This window comes from Pseudorca crassidens, chromosome 19 (genome assembly GCF_039906515.1).
Source record: "Pseudorca crassidens isolate mPseCra1 chromosome 19, mPseCra1.hap1, whole genome shotgun sequence".
NCBI classification, from domain to species: Eukaryota; Metazoa; Chordata; class Mammalia; order Artiodactyla; family Delphinidae; genus Pseudorca; species Pseudorca crassidens.
Window position 1 is genome coordinate 40,286,577 of NC_090314.1, and position 20,226 is coordinate 40,306,802.

General features: G+C 60.4%; 1 protein-coding gene and 1 long non-coding RNA gene across 3 annotated transcripts; one reads left to right on the plus strand and one right to left on the minus strand.

Moving 5' to 3' along the window:
- The first annotated feature begins 2,106 nt into the window (after window positions 1-2,106).
- Window positions 2,107-18,452, plus strand: PPP1R9B (protein phosphatase 1 regulatory subunit 9B). 2 transcript variants are annotated; one of them, XM_067714603.1, is made up of 10 exons: window positions 2,108-3,998; window positions 7,869-8,001; window positions 9,317-9,437; window positions 11,298-11,402; window positions 12,440-12,575; window positions 13,164-13,316; window positions 13,427-13,480; window positions 15,997-16,226; window positions 16,538-16,634; window positions 16,826-18,452. In XM_067714603.1, exons 1-10 carry the CDS (start codon window positions 2,625-2,627, stop codon window positions 16,877-16,879), a joined length of 2,457 nt encoding a protein of 818 aa, XP_067570704.1. In that variant the 5' UTR covers window positions 2,108-2,624; the 3' UTR covers window positions 16,880-18,452. The 2 variants fall into 2 exon arrangements, with proteins under 2 accessions (XP_067570705.1, XP_067570704.1); XM_067714604.1 differs by lacking the exon at window positions 16,538-16,634 and having other exon boundaries at window positions 2,107-3,998.
- On the minus strand, window positions 12,426-16,001 carry LOC137211885 (uncharacterized). Its single transcript, XR_010937261.1, has 3 exons — window positions 15,758-16,001; window positions 14,021-14,132; window positions 12,426-13,722 (listed from the first exon to the last, which is right to left on the minus strand). It is a non-coding gene; the product is annotated as an uncharacterized lncRNA (long non-coding RNA).
- Window positions 18,453-20,226: the final 1,774 nt, after the last annotated feature.

Below are 20,226 nucleotides of genomic sequence, written 5' to 3' on the forward strand. Positions count from 1 at the left end.
GCCGGCCTGGCGCCTGACCCCGGGGAAGGAGTGAGGTGCTAAAGCACTCATTGCTCCATAACAGCTTCTTCGGGAATACTGGCAGGGGGTGTCGCCCAGGAAATAACGATCCCCCTCGTTAGCCTCAGTCCTCCGAGCTCTGGGCTGGCTCCAACTGTCCTGCATCCCGAAGTACTTAAAAGAGTTTCACTCTTGGAAGTCTCAGGACAAGGGGGACTCAAGCATCCCGAGTCTAGTCCACTCCAAGCTGCTGCTGGAGATGTTGTTGGGGGTCGGGGTGGGGAGCGTCCACTGGGCCTGACTTGGTTCCCACCTCCTCCTCTCGTCCTTTAGAAGCTGGATTCCCCACCTGGCCAGAAGCATGGGCACTGACCCCTTGGGCTGGGACCAGTTAGAATGACTCACCAAAGGGTGTGGGAGATTCTGGGCGGAACACCCAGGGGCCTGTGCCCTCCCCCAATCCACACAAGAGCTTCTGAGGACACCGCCCAAACCCCCAACTAGGTGAGACTTCTGTCTCACCCAACTTCTATAGTGAGGTTGAGCGGGGGCGGGGCCGGGGGCGGGGGCGCTGTGGGTGGGGAGGTTCAAATCCCAGACTTGAGCTTGGAAACCCAAGTCCCAAACCTCCTGCTCAGAACCCAGATCGTTCCTCTCCGTTACCCTCAGGATTGCCAGCCTCAAGATCCAGTCCTGTGGTTCCTCGCCCCTCCCTGTCCCAATATTCAGGGTTCCCAGGCGGCTTCCCACACCCCATCCCCCACGCTCTTTTGCACGTGCTAACCAGTTTATATCCCACAAAACCCACACATATCCCAACAGTGGAGAGGTGAGAGGATTCCTTTCGACAGCCCTTCCAGGCAAGGGCAGTGGGTAGTGGGAGATTGGGGAGAAGAGGAAGAGGATGGAAGGGAAGAGGGCGGGGGAGGAGGCAGAGGCTGCCGGAAGGCCCGAGATGCAGGAAGCAGCTGGGAGTGGGGGGAGGCTTTGTGCCTGAGTTGTTCTCTGGGTCCTAGGGTCCACAATGTTCATCATTTTCTGGGATCTGTGGAGTGAAGCCGTGCATCTGGATCTGTCATGGTCTAGGGGGTGGACCTTCACTCCCAGGCCCTGGCATCCGGGGAAGGGTAGAGGGCAACCCCAGGCCCCTTGTTGTGTATGTGGGGGTTGGGGGGAGCATCAAAACAGCTGCCAGGACAGGGAACGTATAGGTCACTGCCCCCCTTCCCCCTCCCTCCCCACACACACTTGCACACAGTGGCCAGAATCCTTTAGAGTAGAGATCCAAGCTAGAGCTCTCACTGGTGAAACTCTGGCCCGAGGCCTCCAGAATTCCTCCTCCAAAACTCCTTCTTCCTGTTTGAGAGGCAGGAGTGCTCTAGTAAGGCCGCGAGGACAGGCATACCACCCCTTCTTTCCCAGCCTGGGTGCAGTGCAGGCAGGTGACAGGACACCCTCTTCGGAATGGCAGAGGGCAAAAGCCAGCTTCGGACTGCCACCTGGGTGATGAGGACCATCTCCTTTCTCTCTTCCCCTTCCTCCTCCACCATAAGGCCAGCAACACTGGGCCAAGGTTTCACGCGTTAAAGGGCGCAAAATGTTCCCTATGGGAAATTGTTAAAATGCAGATTCCAGGGCAGTCTGAATTTTAAAAATTTTCAAAGTGAACTATACTAGGAAGCTCCGAGGACCTTGAAGGAAATGATCCTTTGCCCCTCCCCACTGTTCTCCCTCCACACCTCGGGTAGAGGAGGGCCACACTGAGACCACAGTGGTTGGCTTGCCAACCCCCAAAATTTAGTGGGAGTGCGGTTATGTGGGTTGTGAAAAGCCACAGTCAGAGGTTGGGATGGAAGGGTTGAAGTGTACAAGCCAGCGTCTGGGGTCAGTGGAAGGCTGTGGCGAGGAACGGGCAGGGGAGGGGAATACAATCGCGTGGAGGGGAAGGGGAGGGCTCACAGGCTCCGGCCCCGGAAATCCGATCCCTTTAGGACCCAGAGGTGCCAGTCCCCAGCGGCGGCTGCGAGAAGGGCAGCCGCTTGGTCTCCGGCAGCCGCCGCTCGGGCAGAGCCAGAGAAAGACCGAGGCTCGGGGCGCGGGGGGGAGGGAGGGAGGGAGGGTAGTGCAGCGGCGGAGCGGCCCGGGCCGGCCGAGCAGCCATGGGCGCCCTGGTGCCGGGCCCCCCAAGAGCCAAGGCCCCCGGCCGGGGTTGGGGGTGCCGGGGCTACCAGCCCCGCTGACACCGCCTCGGACGATGTGAGCCGGCGCCTCCGCTGCTGCTTCGCGGGCAGGGCTCGCAGTCCCACCGGCCCCGGCCGCCGCTTTTCTAATTTGGGTGGGGGCGACCGTTCCAGGCCGCTCGGTCTTTGGTAGAGGGGCTGGCTGTCTTTGGCAGCTTGACTGGGGGAGGCGACCCACACAGGGCTCTCGGAGATATTTTTTCCCTTTTTTTTTTTTTAAAGCGAGGTTAACTGTTTTGAGCAGCTTGGTTTTGGGGGAAGGCTAAAAAAGGCCTTTCGGGGTTCCTTTTCTCTGGGGGAGGGGGCGGTGGTCCCGACTTGGCCAGCCGCCTGTTGGAAGGGGGGAGCGGGAAGCGTGGGGATGAGAACCCGGCTCCCCCCACTATGATGAAGACGGAGCCGCGGGGGCCCGGGGGTCCCCTCCGGAGCGCTTCCCCGCACCGCAGCGCCTACGAGGCGGGCATCCAGGCTCTGAAGCCGCCCGACGCGCCCGGGCCAGACGAGGCACCCAAGGCGGCCCACCACAAGAAATATGGCTCCAACGTCCACCGCATCAAAAGTATGTTCCTGCAGATGGGCACGACGGCGGGCGCGCCGGGCGAGGCGGGCGGCGGCGCGGGCCCCACTGAGGCCTTGCGGGCGCCCGAGCGCGGCGTGCGCCTGTCGCTGCCGCGGGCCAGCAGCCTAAACGAGAACGTGGACCATAGTGCCCTGCTGAAGCTGGGCACCAGCGTGTCGGAGCGCGTGAGCCGCTTCGACTCCAAGCCCGCGCCCTCCGCTCAGCCTGCGCCGCCGCCGCACCCGCCGTCCCGGCTGCAGGAGACGCGGAAGCTGTTCGAACGGAGCGTCCCGGCGGCCGCGGGCGGCGACAAGGAGGCCGCGGCCCGGCGGCTGCTGAGGCAGGAGCGCGCCGGCCTGCAGGACCGGAAGCTGGACGTCGTGGTGCGCTTCAACGGCAGCACCGAGGCGCTGGACAAGCTGGACGCCGACGCCGTGTCGCCGACGGTCAGTCAGCTCAGCGCCGTCTTTGAGAAGGCCGACTCGAGGACCGGCCTCCACCGCGCGCCGGGGCTGCCCAGGGCCGCGGCCGCCGGGGCGCCCCAGGTCAACTCGAAGCTGGTCAGCAGGCGGTCCCGGGTGTTTCAGCCGCCCCCGCCGCCGCCCGCCCCGTCGGGGGATGCCCCAGCCGAGAAGGAGCGCGGCCCCGGAGGGCAGCAGCCCCCGCAGCACCGAGTGGCCCCCGCGCGGCCGCCCCCCAAGCCTCGGGAGGTGCGCAAGATAAAGCCGGTGGAGGTGGAGGAGAGCGGGGAGTCGGAGGCCGAGGCGGCGCCCGCGGAGGTGATCCAGGCGGAGGTGACGGTCCATGCGGCCCTGGAGAATGGCAGCGCCTTGGCAACCACCGCCAGCCCCGCGCCCGAGGAGCAGAAGGCCCAGGCGGCCCCCGAGGAGGAGGCGGCGACCGTGGCGGCGCCTGAGAGAGGGGTGGGCAATGGCCGGGCTCCGGACGTGGCCCCCGAGGAGGTGGACGAGTCCAAGAAGGAGGATTTCTCGGAGGCGGACTTGGTGGACGTGAGCGCCTACAGTGGGCTGGGGGAGGACTCTGGGGGCAGTGCCCTGGAGGAGGACGACGACGAGGATGAGGAGGAGGGTGAGCCCCCCTACGAGCCCGAGTCGGGGTGTGTGGAGATCCCGGGGCTTTCGGAAGAAGAGGACCCGGCCCCGAGCCGGAAGATCCATTTCAGCACGGCGCCCATCCAAGTAAGTGAACCCCCTCCCCGCCCCCGCGCCGCCCCTGCCACGTGCACGCAGTCGCCCCCGCCTCGCCAGCCAGCCGGGTTTGGCAGGCTGAGTCAAGCCCTGTCACCCAGCCCCCTTCCCAGAAGTTACCACCCTAAGGGGGGCGTGGGGGACTTCCAGCTGTTTGTCAGAGGGGGAAGATTTTTAGGCCTGAGCCGGGGTGGCCTGCTCTGACCTGCCCTCAGGTTCCTGAGCCCGCTGCCCCGCCCAGCTCTGGGGCTCACCTGCCCTGCCCTGCGTGGGTCCTGGGACACCTGCTTTCCCTTCCTTTCCCAGACCTTCGTCCTCCAGAGGCTGCCAGAGGCGTGGGCTTGGGTGGTGGGAAGGTGTGTCTGTGTATGTGTGTGTGCGTGTGTATCTGTGTCCTCAGGAGAGCCTCCCCACTTTGGTCCTTACTCCACTCTGGGCTGGAGGAGCCTGGGGAGCTTAGAAACACCCCTGCTTTCCCCCTGCACCAGAGCTGCATGGGGGGATGGAGGAGCAGGAACGTGCAGTGGCCTGCAGCCCTTCCTCCACAATGTCTGTAGCCCTCACCCCAACTTTACAGAACTGAAAGAGGGAAGCAGGTCTGTGAGGTTGAGCTGAGCTGGGGCCATGTGACTCGGGCCCTGTTCCCCGGGGTGTGTGCTGGGCCAGCTCCCGAGGTGGGGGTACAGGGTTCCACGGGGAGCAGGCGCTTTCTGTGGGTTTTGAGGAGACTAGGCCTTCTGAGGGGTGTGGAGAAGGGAGGGGGTGAGGCTGGGAAACCCCCAGGTGCTTTTGCTCTTGGCCTTGGCAGGGCCCAGGCGCTCTTGCCTCATTCTCTGGGTGCCCTCTTTTTTGGGGACTCAGCTGCGTGTACACACACACACACACACTATTGGTGATTGGTTTGTGGGTTGTGCCAGTGCCCTGAGATCCTCAGGAGAATGTTGATGGTGAGATCCCTGGGAGAATTAAGAACCACAGCCCTCCTACCACCACAGCCTTTCCTACTACCCTCCATTCTCGGCTGGCACATTCAGCCTAAAGGCTCTTTCTCATCACGCCAGGCTCAGCTGTGCCCAACTCCAAGTCTGCTTCGTGGGGGTGTCCAGGCCAAGGAAAGTCCAGCCTTTACCCCTCACCAGTCAAACCCTCATCTGTTTGACTGAAGTTTCCATAACTACTCCTGGACACTGAAGCTGCCCAAGTTTCCTCTCACCTGCCCCAGCATCTTAACCTCTGTTCCTCTCCCACCTCCACCCCAGGGGGCCTGAAAAGTGCTACTCCCCGCCTGGGCCAGCCCCTTCCCCCAGCTGTGACCTCACAGGCCCTTTCCCCTCCCCTCTCCTCTTCTGAAGGTGCTGGCATCCTGGAGGGAGAGAATTGAAGATTATGGGTGTTTCTGGGGACACTGAGGACAGAGGTGGGGACCACTGAGGCGGTCAGGACCTCCCCCCCCACCACCACCGGCAGTTTTCTGAGCTGTCTGATCCCCTCAGTTGGAGTTTGGTCTTTCAGCCCTGGGCCTCTGACTGTCTATATTTGACACCTTACCCTGATTTTTGGGTAGAAAATAGCACATGATTTGGAACAGTGCTCTCTGACTCCCTGGTGACTGTTGCTCGCCTGTGTGTGGGAGCCTGTGGTGTGGGGTGCCGCCTGTGCGTGTCTGACGTTTGACCTTACTGGGAATTTCCTCCCCCCACCCCCCAGTTTTTCCCTCTCTTTGCTGCGCCCCCTGCATTGATACTAAGTCCAGGTCTTGTGCCCCTTGGATGACCCAATTGTTGCCTTTACGGAGGCTTCTGCTGAGGACAGAGAGCTCAATTCCAGATTGTCACCTGGAGAGGGGGGACTGGGTCCAGGGCCCTGAGGTAGGCCGGGCACATGGTGGTGGGCAGTGGTGAGGGGTGGTCTGGGACCTCTGAGCCTGAGGCCTGGGTTTCCTGCAGGGGGCAGGATTTGATACGCTGAGAAAAGAGGGGAGTGCGAAGCCCAGGACAGGCTGTGAGGGTGTTATGGAGGGTGTGTGTGTGTGTGTGTGTGTGTGTGTGCGCGCGCGCTGTGAGGGTGTTATGGAGGTCACTGTGTGTGTGTGTGTGTGTGTGTGTGTGTTTGCGTGTGCTTACACAATGGGGGGGTTTTGTTGACCCAGGCCACCACATAGACTGAGGGATGAAGGGACCATCTCTGCTGGAGTAGAGGGTGAGGGTCAAAGGGACTCAGGTACAAAAGGGGGCCAAAGCCAGTTTGCCAGGTCTAGGCACACACCAGCCCCTGTCCCAGGGCCTGGGGCATATGTGCAAAGGGGACAGAGTCTCAGTGACCCACCCTCCAGTCTCATCCCGCCCTGTCACAGGCTAACCCCCGTGACCTTGGGCAGCGGACCTGGCATTTTGCACTATGTGTGGATGAGGTAGCCCGTCCCTCCCAGGAGCTTGGGGCTGCTGGCCAGATGTCAGGGGGGCAGCCCGACTACTGCACAATCCACAAGGAGCTTTTAAGGGTTTGTGTTCAACTTTCTCTGATGCTGTGAAGTTGAGGGCAGTGAGTTAAGTGACCACATGGACTCCTCCAGCTAGGAGCCCCCTTGTGGGAGTGGTGGGGCTTCGCGGGGGTGACACCAAACCAAGGCTGGGACACGAGAGTGCCGCTGCCGGCCTGGGTGCCCGTGGAGCCTGCTCCTGGAGGAGTGGGGCCCTGGCAGGGGCCTTGGGGGAGACGGTGCCCCACTTCAGCTGCTCAGGCCTCAGGCCCAGCCATCTGATAGAGCTGCTGCCACCCTTCGTCGCCCCCGCTTGGCTCCAAGTGGTACCAGCCTGTCGCTGCAGGCAGTGAAGCAGGAACACGTCATGGTACCCCAAATGGTGCTCATTAACCTCCCACCAGGGGCACCCTGCCTGGGCCCAGAATTAGGTACTCCTGCAGAGCCCTTGTCCTAACTTCTCTGCTCTTTGGAGGAGGGTCAGGCTGGGGAATTTCCCTTTCTGCTGAGAGACAGCAGAGGGGTACGGGGGACAGTAAGGCCGGGTTCGCTGTGGACAGTGTCAGAGGCTGCCACCTTCCCGCTCTCCTTGCTTTCTGCAGGGCACTGGGCCCAGGACCTCTGCCCAGGCCTCCTAGTGCCCTGGGGATAGGGGCGTACCTCAGAGAGCTGAGGTTCTAGAGGGAGACTGAGGCCTGGCTGTGCAGGCAAGGCCATAGGGGCTCCTCTGGCCTGCCCTCTCTCCATGGGGGTAGAGGTGGTCCTTCCTGCCTCCCTCCTCCACCCTGGCCTCCACTTCAGGTTCAGGTCAGCTGGGTCCTGGGTGCCCCTCTGCCTCTTTCTACCGCTCTCTCTCCTCCCTTCCCCCTCCCTGCGTCTCCACTCCCGTCCGCCACCCCCCAAATGTGGCATCCTCCAGCATCTCCTTCACTCTTTCTCCTCTTCCCCTCTTCCACCTCTTCCCCTCTTCCACTCATCCTGTTCCTTCCTCTCTCCTGCCGTCTGTGTCCGTGCCCACCCTCGCCTCTGTCTGGGACAGGGGCTGTCTGTCCATCTCTCTGTGACCTGGGGACCTGGGTTCCTGAGTGTGACCGTTTCTCCGGCATTGACCTTCCTTTCCTACTCCAGTTGGCCATGCTCATGTGGTCGGAGCTGCAGGGGAGTAATGGTGTGGATGCGGCAAGGCTGGCTCCCTTTCTCTCTCGCCCCACAGTTCCGGAACCAGAAGGGCCCCCACTCTGAGCTGGGGTCATTGCGGGCTGGGGGAGGCCTGTGTCAGGAGGGGAGCGCGGCGGGGGGCGCAGCCTGCCCGTTGGGCCCCCTCTCAGCGGTTTAGCGCTCGCCCTCCTGCGGGCTCCTCTGACAGGCGGCCTCCTCCCCAGGTGTTCAGCACCTACTCCAACGAGGACTATGATCGCCGCAACGAGGACGTGGATCCCATGGCAGCCTCTGCTGAGTACGAGCTGGAGAAGCGGGTGGAGAGGTTGGAGCTGTTCCCTGTGGAGCTGGAGAAGGGTGAGCCGGGCCTCCTGCGCCTCCTCCCCCGTGCCAGCTTCCACCCTGGACCCTCAGGCGCTTCCACAGACACGTTCTGCTTCTACCTCTAACTGGGCCTCTGTCAGCGCCCCACGGCCCCACAGACTCAGCCCAGCCCAAGCTCCTACCGCCACCACCCCTGTCATGCTGCACTATGTGCTTCTGAAGTCATCAGGCCCCCCGGGAGCACTGGGGGCTGGGTCCTGGGCTGTGTGGGCCAAGCCTTGATGGGAGAGCGACGGTGGAGGTGGGGGGCAGGCCTGGGTGGAATGGTCACATCTAACTACGTCCTTGTGTACAGTGAGGGGGCCGGGAAAAGAAGGGAGGGGCCGCTATAACAGCATTTAACAGGAAACCTGACCAGACTCGGGGGGATCCCCAAGGAAGTGATGCTTGAGTTGAGCCCTGAAGAGGAGATCAGGGGAGTGTGGGAGAGAGGAGAGACCTGGTGGATTCAGAGGGTGGGGGGAGAAGGGTGTGCAAACAAGGCCTTGTAGACCACTTTTTTCTAAGATGGACCGGAAGTCTTGCAAGGCCTGGGAAAGGTATTCTAGAGAGACCACACCAGGCTGTGCTGTGGGGTGAAGGGTTATAAGTGGATGGAGACGGGCCACTGCGGTGTGGACAAGACGATGGCCATGCGGGAGGTGGATGAACAACTTGAGAGCTTCTTAGAAGGTGGGATCGGCAAGAGTCGGTGGTTACTTGGCTTCCACAGAGGGTACGAGGGGGGCGGGAGGAATCCAGGTGGCTCCCAGGCCCCATGAAGGAGTGGCAGACAGGAAAAGCCTGTTTGTGGGGGAAGATCATGAGTTTGGATGTCAGAAGCCCGTTAGACAGGCGGGGGCAGCAGCTGTGGAGAGAGGAGTGGGTCTAGGGGGAGACAAAAGCGGGAGGTCTTGAATTGTAAAGGCTGTGAGCAGCGATGAGACTGCTTAGGGAGGGGGGAGATCATCCCCATCGTGGCTCCCTCAGTGGTCCTGTGGCCACCACACACCTGCATCTGCATCCAGACAGTACCCCTCAGCACCTCTGCTGCCCGTCTGTTCTTTGGATGGGGCAGAGGGCAGGCAGTGACCCAAGAGCATCCTAGTTGGCAGAGAAGAGGTGGCCAGAACCATGTCCCTTCCCCAGGTGTGGGACACCCCCACGTGGAGACTGCTTCTTGAGGTGAGGCCATACCTCAGCGTGAGGGTAGGGGATGGGGAGTCGCTCACTCTGTCCCCTGCAAGCCCCAGGCTGGAGCTCCTCACCCCACCCCCCTACCTGCTTCTCATCACCCTCTGCTTCGCAGATTCCGAGGGCCTGGGCATCAGCATCATTGGCATGGGGGCCGGGGCAGACATGGGCCTGGAGAAGCTGGGCATCTTCGTTAAGACTGTGACTGAAGGCGGTGCGGCCCATCGGGACGGCAGGTACCGCCTCCCCTTCCCTGATCAGCCATCATGTATGGGGCGGGCCACTACCTGTGTGGGCTCAGATGTTCGTGGAGCACTGCTGTGCCAGGTGCTGGTCCAGGCCCTGGGGGTACAGTGAACAGAACAGGCGGAGTGCTCGCCCTCGTGGCACGTGCATGCTAGGGGGCTGTGTGTAGGTGGTGTGTGTCCTGGTTTTGAGTGTGTGTTGGGCCATGGGGAGGAGAGCACGGGTGTGGAGGCTCTGTCCTAGCAGAGTACCTGTGAGCTTTTTTTTCGTTTAGCAAACACTGAGCCTCTGACCCTGTTGTAGGGCTGGTGCCAGGCGCTGGGGAGTCAGTGTTGAGGGCTTGCCCTCAGGAAGCATGCAGTGTAGTGAGGCAGATGGATGAGTAGTGGATACACAGAAAATGGTGAAACAGAGAAAAATACAGGGTGCCACTAAACCCTAAAACAGGAGGGCTTGACCTCTCTGGGTATCAGGGAAGTCTTCCTGGAGGAAGTGATGTTGGAGTTGAGACCCAAAGCATGAGCAAGAGTTAGCTAGGCTGAGGGAGTGGGGCAGGCAAGGCATTGCAGGCAGGGCACCGAAAGCAGGCAGGTATAGCTGGAGCTAGAGACCACAAGGGATCAGGTGTGCGGTGAGGCTGGAAGAGCCAGTGGGGGCATGCCAGGGAGGAGGCTGCTTCTTGCCTGTGTGCCTGTGTTTGGCCTCTGAGGCTGGAGGGTGTGAGTTCTGTGGGTCAGAGGGCTCAGGAAGACCCCCTGGAGTTACGGGCAGCCCAGTGACCCCTCTGGAGCCTCCCTACTGTGTGTGGATTGCAGAGGGGGAGCGGGAACAGCTGTAGGGCACCCCTGGGTTATTGTAAGTTAAAGGCTGATATCAGGGGTACCTTGTGGTACCTCTAAGCACAGACCCCTCCACGTGACAGAGGTGAGTGAGTGTCCTTGTGAGGACCGGGGTCATGATGCTGGAGGTGGGGTTGCCTCATTCAGGGAGCTTCTGTCTGCTGCAGCCCAGGTGGCATGGCGGGCTGGGGTTGGGGGGTCAGAGAAAAGGAAGGAAGGCCATCCCTGCTCTTTCACTTACCCCTCATTTGAACTTTCCAGAGCCTTTCCCATGGTCTCTCGTTGGCCGGGTGGGGAGTGTGTGTGCATGTGAGAGTGTCCCCACACGGGGCGTGTTGGTGTGAGCTGTTTACAGTAGGCTGTCTCCTCCATTTCTGTGTGGGAGCCCTGCGGGGAGGCCTGGCACTCTGGGGGGAGGTGGGAGTGGAGGAAGGAGGTGGCCGAGGGTCCCTCCCACGCTTTCGTCCCCCTCGGCGGCCTGTCTGGACCACCCCCATCTCCTTGTGTGGAGAACAAGGGCTTCCAGCACCACAGCTGGGGCGTGTTGGGGGCTGTGCACCTGTATGGGGGCAGGGGGTGACCCTGTGGGGCTGTGTGAGAACACAGGTCTCAGGCATTGGGAGGAAATCTGCGGACTCGGGTCTGCACGGAAATGGACGTATAAGAAGGCTGTGTGTTACGTGTGCGCGGCAGGCCCTTGCTGGTGTGCATGGCCGTGATGAGCTCTGTGGGTGTCGCACTGGTCCGCCGAGTGTGGTGGAGGAGGGGAAATAGCTCGTGATTGTCATGGCAAGTGTGCTTGCCACCATTCCTGGTCCTGGATGCCTGGTCTCACTGCCCATGGGCCTGGCTGATACCTGGTCCTCCGGCCTCATGCATCTTATGCAGGCAGACAAAGTACCAGGTCCCTGTGGGGACTGAGCCTTGAGTTACTGATGGGAGGGGGGCCATGTCTACCCCAGCTCCACAGTTCGCCTCGTGACCCCCCCTAACCAGTGTCACCTCCCATAGGATCCAGGTGAATGATCTCCTGGTGGAAGTGGATGGAACAAGTCTGGTGGGAGTGACCCAGAGCTTTGCAGCCTCCGTGCTCCGGAACACCAAGGGCCGTGTGCGGTGAGGCCCGGGAGGGTGGGGGCGGTGGGCAGTGGGAGAAGACAGGAGGCTCAGCCCTCATCTGGCCACTTTGCCCAGCTGCCCACGCCTAGTGAAGACTCTGGGTGGCCCAACTTACAGAGGAGCTTTCACCATCTCCCTGCCAGAAGGAACTGCTGTGTGCCTATCCCCTGCCCTGTCTGCCTTCGCATCTCTAGCCCCTGACTGCTGCTAGCCACCAGCACTCAGGCTTCAAGGCCCGTTGTCCACCATGCCTCCACACTGGCCTCTTGGGCTTATTCTCCTTTCTCCCTGCCTGTCCTGACTCATTCATTGAAGATCCAAGACGTGCAGGGAGAACGCCATCCAAATTGCAGTTCATCCCTCCCTCCTCTCTAGCCTGGTGATTCCTGTGAAGACTCTCCTCCCTGGGTCTGTCAATTAAAGGGGTTGGGTTAGAAGCTCCCTACGTTCCTCTCTGGCATAACATTCAAGGACCACTCCCTGCCCCCTCCAAGAGGGGCAATGCCCCCAGAAAAGGGTGGTAGAGAAACAGGATGTGGGTGGCCACGGAGAGGAGGGGCTGGTGCCTGGAAGTTCCACTATTTCCTCTCCATCCTAATCTCTAGTTGCCATCATCCCGCCCCTTCCTGAAGCTCAGGGCCTTGGAGTGCACACAAGACACCCGTCTACAGCCCCAGGGTCAGCTTCGCCAATCCCCTGCCTCGTTTTCTCCCATGTGGTGGGGGAAGAGCTCCTACGCTGGCGCCTCCCGAACTCCTGTCCCCTGTGGCCTAGCCTGAAGTTTGGCTGACGTCTCCCCTCCCCACAAACTGGCCAGAAGGGCTAGTGGGCCTCTGCTTCTCCTGGGAAGGAAACCCAATAAGGGCCCCCTGCTACCCCATTCATTATTAACACTCTGCAGTCTCTGGACTCAGTTCTTTCATTTCACCTCCCTGGGAGGACCTGGATGCGGAGAGGGGAATACCAGCGGGGAGGATGGTGGCATTTTCCGGCCAAGGACAGAGACAAAGGGAACGATGCTGGTGCCTCCGCAGATTTATGATTGGCCGGGAGCGGCCGGGTGAGCAGAGTGAGGTGGCCCAGCTAATTCAGCAGACCCTGGAACAGGAGCGATGGCAGCGGGAGATGATGGAGCAGAGATACGCCCAGTACGGGGAGGATGACGAGGAGGTAGGGACTCCGCCTGGCTGGCAGCGTCATCGCCCCCTGGTGGCTTGATGGAGTATTATAGCCGTCCTCTGCCTCTGCCACTTTCCAGGCCTTGTGAAGAACCCCAGAGCAACGCTCCTATCCTGGGGGAGCCCCCAGTCTGAGGGAGGCGATGCAGACCTTTCCCTTAAAGAACCTCTAGTCTGATGGAAGAGTCACACCCTCTGTCTTCAGAAAGCCTTCCTGGTCCTACAAGAAAAACGTAGTTCCCTCTAAGAGCCCCCACTCTGAGGGGACCTAGTCTGAGGAAGGAGACAGTTCCAGACCTCAGGGGACCTGCTGTGTGAGGGGGAAAGCAGAGGCTGTTTCTTCAGGGCCCTCAGTCTCACAGGGGAATTACCCCTGTCTTCTGGGGACTCTCCAGGCTGTTGGGGGTAGACACAAACCATGCCCCTGGGTGACCCCCAGTCTGCTGAGGGCAGCGTGAACCACACCCCTGGGTGGCCCCCAGTCTGACATGGGCAGACTGCTGCTGGCCTAGGCCCCAGTCCTCAGGGCTGAGGGAGGTTGTGGTGGGCAGGGTGCACAGCCGCCTGTCTCCCTTCGCAGACAGGAGAATACGCCACTGACGAGGATGAGGAGCTGAGCCCCACGTTTCCAGGTGGCGAGATGGCCATCGAGGTGTTCGAGCTGGCAGAGAACGAGGATGCCTTGTCCCCTGTGGACATGGAGCCTGAGAAGCTGGTGCACAAGTTCAAGGAGGTGGGCAGAGGGGTCCCTGGGCTGGTGGAAGGCAAGGGCAGGCTGGTATCCAGCCCCGCAGTACTGCCTGCCCCAGCCCGAGCTGAGTGCCTGTGCCCCTGCCCCCACAGCTCCAGATCAAGCATGCCGTGACCGAGGCGGAGATCCAGCAGCTGAAAAGAAAGGTAAGAGCGGCGGGGAGTGGGGGTGGGGCGCTGGGGGAACGACCCCTCCACCCTCACACTGCACACGCTGGCCCTTGCCCTCCACCCACAGGTGCGTGCAGAACCAGCCGCTCTGAGGTGAGGGAGGGTAGCGTTAAGAGCACAAGCTCTGGACCCATCTCTCCACCACTCACTTGCTGCTCTGGGTCTCATTCTCCTCACCTGTAAAACGGGTTGATAACAGTGCCAACACCGTAGGATCACTGTGAGGATAAAATAGAATAATACGCGTAAAGTCCTTAGTACAGTGTCTGACACATAGTAGGTGCTCAATAAAAAGTTGTGCTGTTAGCCGTCAGCATTCTAACAGCTGAACGTGGATGTCTTCACGTTCACGCAGTCCCACACGTGTCCTCTACACACAAGCCCAGCGGTAAACGTAAACCATCCAGGGGTCCAGGCACGTGGTACCCACAGACTCACTCACCCAGACACCTAGAGACACCCACTCTGCTCAGACATAACACGGGGACAACGGACCCATGCTTCACATGGCAATACCTCTGTGTCCGTCTGCTGTGTCCGTCCGCTGTGAGACACAAGAAGAGTGTCACAGGACGTGCGCATTCTCACAGAGATGCTGATGCTACCAGTTGGTGCACACACGTGACATCTACAAACACACATATGTGCTATGTACAGACACCCACATGAGCACACTGGGTGCCCACACCCTCACAGGCATAGATACACAGACTTCTGATACACAGTCTGTACTGGGTCCCTGCTGGGCCTGGACATTAGGAGTCCCAGTTCCCCTGGGGCTTCCAGTGTGGCAGGGAGAGGCAGGGGCACATAGGGACTGTGCAGACATGGTACACACATGTGCACTCCCACATGTGGGCTTAGACCAGCACACCTGGAGAGAGGAGAGCGTGAAACAGCCCCAGGGGGAGGGCAGGGTTTAGATGACTGAGGCAGGGGAAGGGCATTCCTGGCAGGGAGACCAGCGTGAGCTTGGAGGCTGGCTTTGGAAGGAGGCCCACAGGCTGTGGCAGCCGTTCCTGTGGGGGAGAAGTGGGAGACAGCTGGACCGCCAGGGTGGGCTACGCTTGCAGTGTCCTGACACCCTGCTAAGGGCTCCAGCCTTGATTCTTTGGCCGTATGGGGCCACGAGGGGGAAGGTCACTGCCGACAAAGTGGGAGGCGTGGGGGTGAGCAGGACTTGGAGGCCGGCGAACCAGTTAGAAACCCGGGTGATGTCCCAGCAGGGATGGGCAGGGCTGCCCAGGGCACAGGCAGAGGGAATGGATAGGAAGGGCGGGTTTGAGTTGCATTTTTTAGGGTGAGGTGACAGGCCTTGTTCCTGGGTAGATGCGGAGCATGAAAGGGAGGAGCTGCTGGGCGCCTTCTAAGTGCTCAGCGCCATCTAGGACCTGTGATGGGCGAAAGCAGATTTGATCCTTGCCCTTGTGCGGCTTAGAGTCTCTGCACCGACACTGGTATCACAGAAGCTGACCCGGGCTCTAGAGGAGAGGACAGGGCCGCTGAGCTAGAGCCAGCAGAGCCTGATGCAGCCGGGCTGTGTGTGGGCTGTGCTGTCAGAGGGGAATCACGGGAGACTTCTAGGGAAGTGATGCACTAAGGAGAGGGCCTAAGGGTGAGCTAGTGGGAAATGACGAGGCGGTGGGAGGGTAGGTGTGGGCATTCCAGGCACAGGGAACGGGGAGGCAAAGGCCCTGCAGCAAGAGGGAATGTGGCAGGTCTGAGGATGTGCACGAAGGCCTGTGTGGCTGGGACACAGAGGGCAAGGGGTGTTTGCAGCCAACGAGGTTTGAGGGGCAGGCAGTGGGGCTTGAAGCTGAGCCCTGGGGTGGCAGTGAGATGACGGCACCTTTGGATGGAGGTGGGCTAGTCAGAAAAGGAGGAATAGGTTTGTGTGGGTGGGGGCAGGGTGCCTCTGAGGAGCTGGGAGTAAATCTGGGCTGGAGGTGCGGGGCTCAGTACACAGAGGTGGTGAAGGAGGTGAGTAGAGAGAGAACAGAGTCCCCAGGACTGGGCTGTGGGCGCTGGGAGGTCTGCACTGGGGTGGCCAGGGAGCTGGGAGAGGAGCCAGGACTGTTGAGGAAGCCACAGAAGCCAGGGCTGCAGAGAGGGGATAGAGGGCAATGGTGACCCTCACCTGCCCTGCTCCTTTACCTCCACCATCTCACTGCAGCCTCTGTGAGCTTGGCAAGGAAGGAATCACTCCTGCTTTACAGATGGGAGGACTAAGGCTTAAGACAGAAGTGGCCTTACCCCAAGGCCCCGAGCTAATCAGCGATGATCCTGGGCCTCCGGCCTTCTAGGAGTGTGGCACGTGTCAGGGCCCCTGGCTGGGAAGGCTGAGGTTGTGGTCCCACCTCGTCCCTCTCCAGCATTCGGTTCTCAGGCCCAGCCAAGGAGAGTCAGTAGCTGGGGGGCAGTGGGCTCCGTATCTGCGGGAATCATCCAGCGACTCTGGCCCCCGCCAACCCAGGGGTGTTTCTTCCTCTCAGCTGCAGAGCCTGGAGCAGGAGAAGGGGAGGTGGCGGCTGGAGAAGGCCCAGCTGGAGCAGAGTGTGGAGGAGAACAAGGAGCGCATGGAAAAACTGGAGGGCTACTGGGGCGAGGCCCAGAGCTTGTGCCAGGCCGTGGACGAGCACCTGCGGGAGACCCAGGCCCAGTACCAGGCGCTGGAGCGCAAGTACAGCAAGGCCAAGCGCCTCATCAAGGACTACCAGCAGAAGTACGTGGCTGGGGCTGGGCTTCCTGGGCCTAGGGGGGCTGAGAGGCCTGTGGTGGCCTTCCCTCCCCACCCCAGCCAAGTCGGGAGGCAAGGAGCACAGAAGTTGGAGGGCCCTGTGGTGGGGATGCCCGGGTTTGTAATGACTGGGCCCCAGAGGCTTTGGGAGGAGCTGGGACCTCCCGCCCTGAGGACAAGGAGCCGGCAAAAGCGGCCCAGGTGGAGCCGAGGATGGGGCCGAGGACCCTGAGACGCTCTGGATGGAAGCTAGACCAGACCCCCTTACCCACTGTCTGTCTCCCACTGGTACCCAGGGAGATTGAGTTCCTGAAAAAGGAGACGGCACAGCGCCGGGTTCTAGAGGAGTCAGAGCTGGCGAGGAAGGAAGAGATGGACAAGCTCCTGGACAAGGTAGGCCCAGGGGTGCCCTAGGGGCAGGCAGGTCAGCCCCCCTCTGGCACCCACCCTGTGGATCCTGCAGGGAGAGAGAGGAGTCATGCTGCTGGCTGGGAGCTCAGGGTCATGTCTCCTTCAGGGGGGCCCGAAGGGCAGGGACCATGCCCAGCGCCCAGGCCTGACTCCCTCTCCCCTTTGTTTTTCAGATCTCGGAACTGGAAGGAAACCTGCAAACACTGAGGAATTCCAATTCTACTTAACAGGAATCATTCCTTGACCGGACAATAATTAATCCCCTCCCATTGTCCTCCTCCCTCCCCTGTCCTCAATACTTCACCCCGCCCCCTACCAGCCTGGGGACAGGTGCCCCGACTCCCCCACCCCTCCACCCCACCTCCCCCAGCTTCAGGGACCAGAGGGCCCATATTACAGGCCCCCTTAAGGTGGCCCCGGGCAGACAGGTGGCTGGAAGGATGGCCTCCTTCTAGCCTTTGGGGCTGAGGCACAGAGGCCATGGGATGCCACGGGCTGGCCTGGGTGGTGGATGGACACGAGGACCTGCAGACCAAACTGCCAGACGTTACAACCTCCAGCCTTTGTCTCTGGACTGGAAAGGGGCCGGGGGCTCTCCCAGCATCTCACCACCTGGAGGCTGCTCCCTGCTCACGGGGCTCCTAGGCGGCCCCTGGGCCTCTTGACTTGAGTCTACCTTCCTGTCCCTTCCCCGCTCCCCCGTCATCGTGCTGTTCTGTTGCATCCTGACCCTCCTGCTGGGAGGGGTTGCCTCTACACCTCTCCTCCCATCCCTGTCTGCCCTCCCAGGATGGGTAGCGTCTACCCAGAGCCTGGAGGCTGGGCCTGGCCCTGCACTGATTTCTCACGTATCCTGCGTGAAAAGGGGAGAGTCCGGGACACCTGATGTCCAGCTCCCTCTTTGCTCCGGGCAGCAGCCCTCAGTCTCTCCTTGTGCCTCCCCTCCCCCAGGTGCCAAATAGCCATAACCTCTTCCTGGAACTGTTCTGCGGCCTCTTTGGGGACCAGGTTTCCTGGCCAAGCTTGGGAATGAGCGGGAGGACAGGAGGTCAGCTTAGGGGGCCTGGTTTTAGGCAAGGGGAACATTTGTCACTGGAGAGCCAGGCCCTGTCCTGCCCTACGCAGGGCCACACCTGGAAGCCTTGTACCAACATGGCAGAGTTTCAGCCTCACCCCACCCACACCCACAGTTTTCCAATGTTTTGACTGGAGGGCAAAATTTTACTACTTTTCATCTTTTTGGAGACCAGGGCTGCCCTGCTGGCAGCCTGCTTTCTAAGTGAAATCGACTCCGTTTCCCCACTTTAACCCCAAATTGGGGCTTGGACCAAGGGAGGTGAGACCCTCACCCCAGGTCCCCTCCCCTTTCAGATGACATCTCTCATTCTGCCTCTTCCTCATGCCCCTGCCTCAGCCTGGGTTTTTGTTCTTTTTTTAAAAAACGACGCTTGTTCCATCCATTTTGGCTTTTCCTCGTCCCCTGTAAATAGACCATGCCATCGATCAGTATTTCTCAGCACCCACTTCCTGCCCCCAGACGTGCGCCTACCCCCGAAGGAGCTGGCTGTCTCAGTGCCTGGGCCCGTGCACTTCACCTCCTCGGCCTCAGCAGATGGAGGGGGCGGGGCTGGGTGGGCGGGGCCGTGGGGGGGTGCTTCTGGTTTCTCCGGCCGGGGCCACCTCTGTCCCGCCTTCCACAGGACTGCGTCTCTGTATATAATATATATATGTATGTATTGTTCCCGGTTTTGTACGGACCATGCCCTCTGTCAGGTCGTCCCCATAAAAGCAGCCCCCAGAGCCTTGCTGCCTGGTTTCTTGATTCGCAGGAGGGGGTGGGGGGCAGAGATGCCAGTCTGAGCCCAGTGGTCTCCCGCTAGTGCTACCTCTGACCCTGAGGATCTTTATACTGAGAACGCTTGTTCCCGCAAACTCCATCTGCCACCATCCCCCCACCGCCCCCCATCCCTTCCGGGCAGGGCTGGCGTTTCTAGAGCTTTCCTTAGGCTCATCGCTTTCCTCTTTTTCAAGGTCTCTGATGGAATTCAAAGGATGGGTTAGATATAGTAAGGTGAACCCTGAGTCCCTCCCCTGAGAAGTGTAACCTGATGGGGATACCCAGCCCCTAGTTTTCTGGAGGTGCAGCTGGGGGTGGGAGATGATATGTCAGAGCAATTTTGTCGCCTGGGTTCTAGAGATTCCCTCTGGCAGTAGCCAGAGAGGCCTTAAGTAGTCCTAGACCTCTGCTCTGTGCCAGCAGGTTTGGTTGCTAACTCGCCAGTTCTAATACCAACGGGTCTGGGAGTCCAGATGCCAGGGTTCCAGGGACAAACTTCAGTGAAATCCCAGACAGAGATGAGAGCAGGGGGCAGTGGGGCCTCTCCTTGCTCTGGGAGCTGTGTGCTATGTGTGAGAAAAAAGTACAAGACACTTGTGTTCAGTGGCCCGGCCACCAAGAGGATTCTCACAGTCCCCTTTGCCCTAAAGAATGGAAGTCCCAACATTAGGGCCCTTCAAAGTCACTTTGGTGGGTCCCTGACAAACCCGAGACGAGTGGCCTCTACCAGAACTCCCAGTGGCAGTCGGCTCCTGGGGTGGCCACTCCCTTCTGGATGGCTCTGTCACACAAGTCTCCTTCATGTCAAGCCAAATTCTGGCTTCCCATAGCTTCATTCCAAAAATCCTAGTTCTACACCTCAGGGCCATATATAACCAGTCCAATTCTGCCACCCACCTAAGATCACCTGGGAACCTGGAGATGGTGGCCATGCCTCTAGGCGTTTTCTCTTACAAGTGGATCTTCCTTGGAACACTGCTGGGAAGACAAATCCAGGTGGCTGAATCCCAGGATCAGAAACCACCAAACCACAAGGTCACAGGTCATATCTCCAGAGTTACAGGTGACTTGGGCCCTGCTCAGGCAACCTGGCCAAGAAGACCCAAGGAGGACTTCCCTGGTGGCAGAGTGGTTGAGAATCCGACTGCCAATGCAGGGGACCCGGGTTCGAGCCCTGGTCCGGGAAGATCCCACGTGTTGCGAAGCAACTAAGCCCATGCGCCACAACTACTGAGCCTGTGCCCTAGAGCCCATGAGCCACAACTGCTGAGACCGCGTGTTACGACTACTGACGCCTGCGCACCTGGAGCCTGTGCTCCGCAACAAGAGAAGTCACTGTGATGAGAAACCCACGCACTGCAACGAAGAGTAGCCCCCACTCGCCACAACTAGAGAAAGCCCGCACGCAGCAACGAAGACCCAACGCGGCCAAAAATAAATAAATTCATTAAAATAAAAAAAAGGTCCCAAGGAGTGAAGTGGCTGGATCTTCCTGGGTGGCGAGGCAGACACGGGGGTTGTGATGAGGGCTTCTGTTGATCTGACCAGAGCAGAGCATCCAGGGTGGGGTCCTGCCCCCGTCTGTCCTGTGTATTAGGTGAGGGGCTTGCACCCCGTATGTTCCAAAAGGTGGAATCCCTTTGGAAAGTAGCCCAAGTCAAAGCCTGAGTGTGGTGCGTGGCTGGGGACGGTGTGTGTGGCTTTGCGAGTTCCTCAGGCCTGAGAGGTGACTCACCT

Bases quoted from the DNA above. Each gene is read 5' to 3' on its own strand.
- PPP1R9B (XM_067714603.1), top strand. From the start codon at position 2,625: ATGATGAAGACGGAGCCGCGGGGGCCCGGGGGTCCCCTCCGGAGCGCT. The intron at 8,002-9,316 runs GTGAGCCGGGCC...TCTGCTTCGCAG, and splicing joins CCCTGTGGAGCTGGAGAAGG to ATTCCGAGGGCCTGGGCATC. The intron at 11,403-12,439 runs GTGAGGCCCGGG...GTGCCTCCGCAG, and splicing joins AACACCAAGGGCCGTGTGCG to ATTTATGATTGGCCGGGAGC.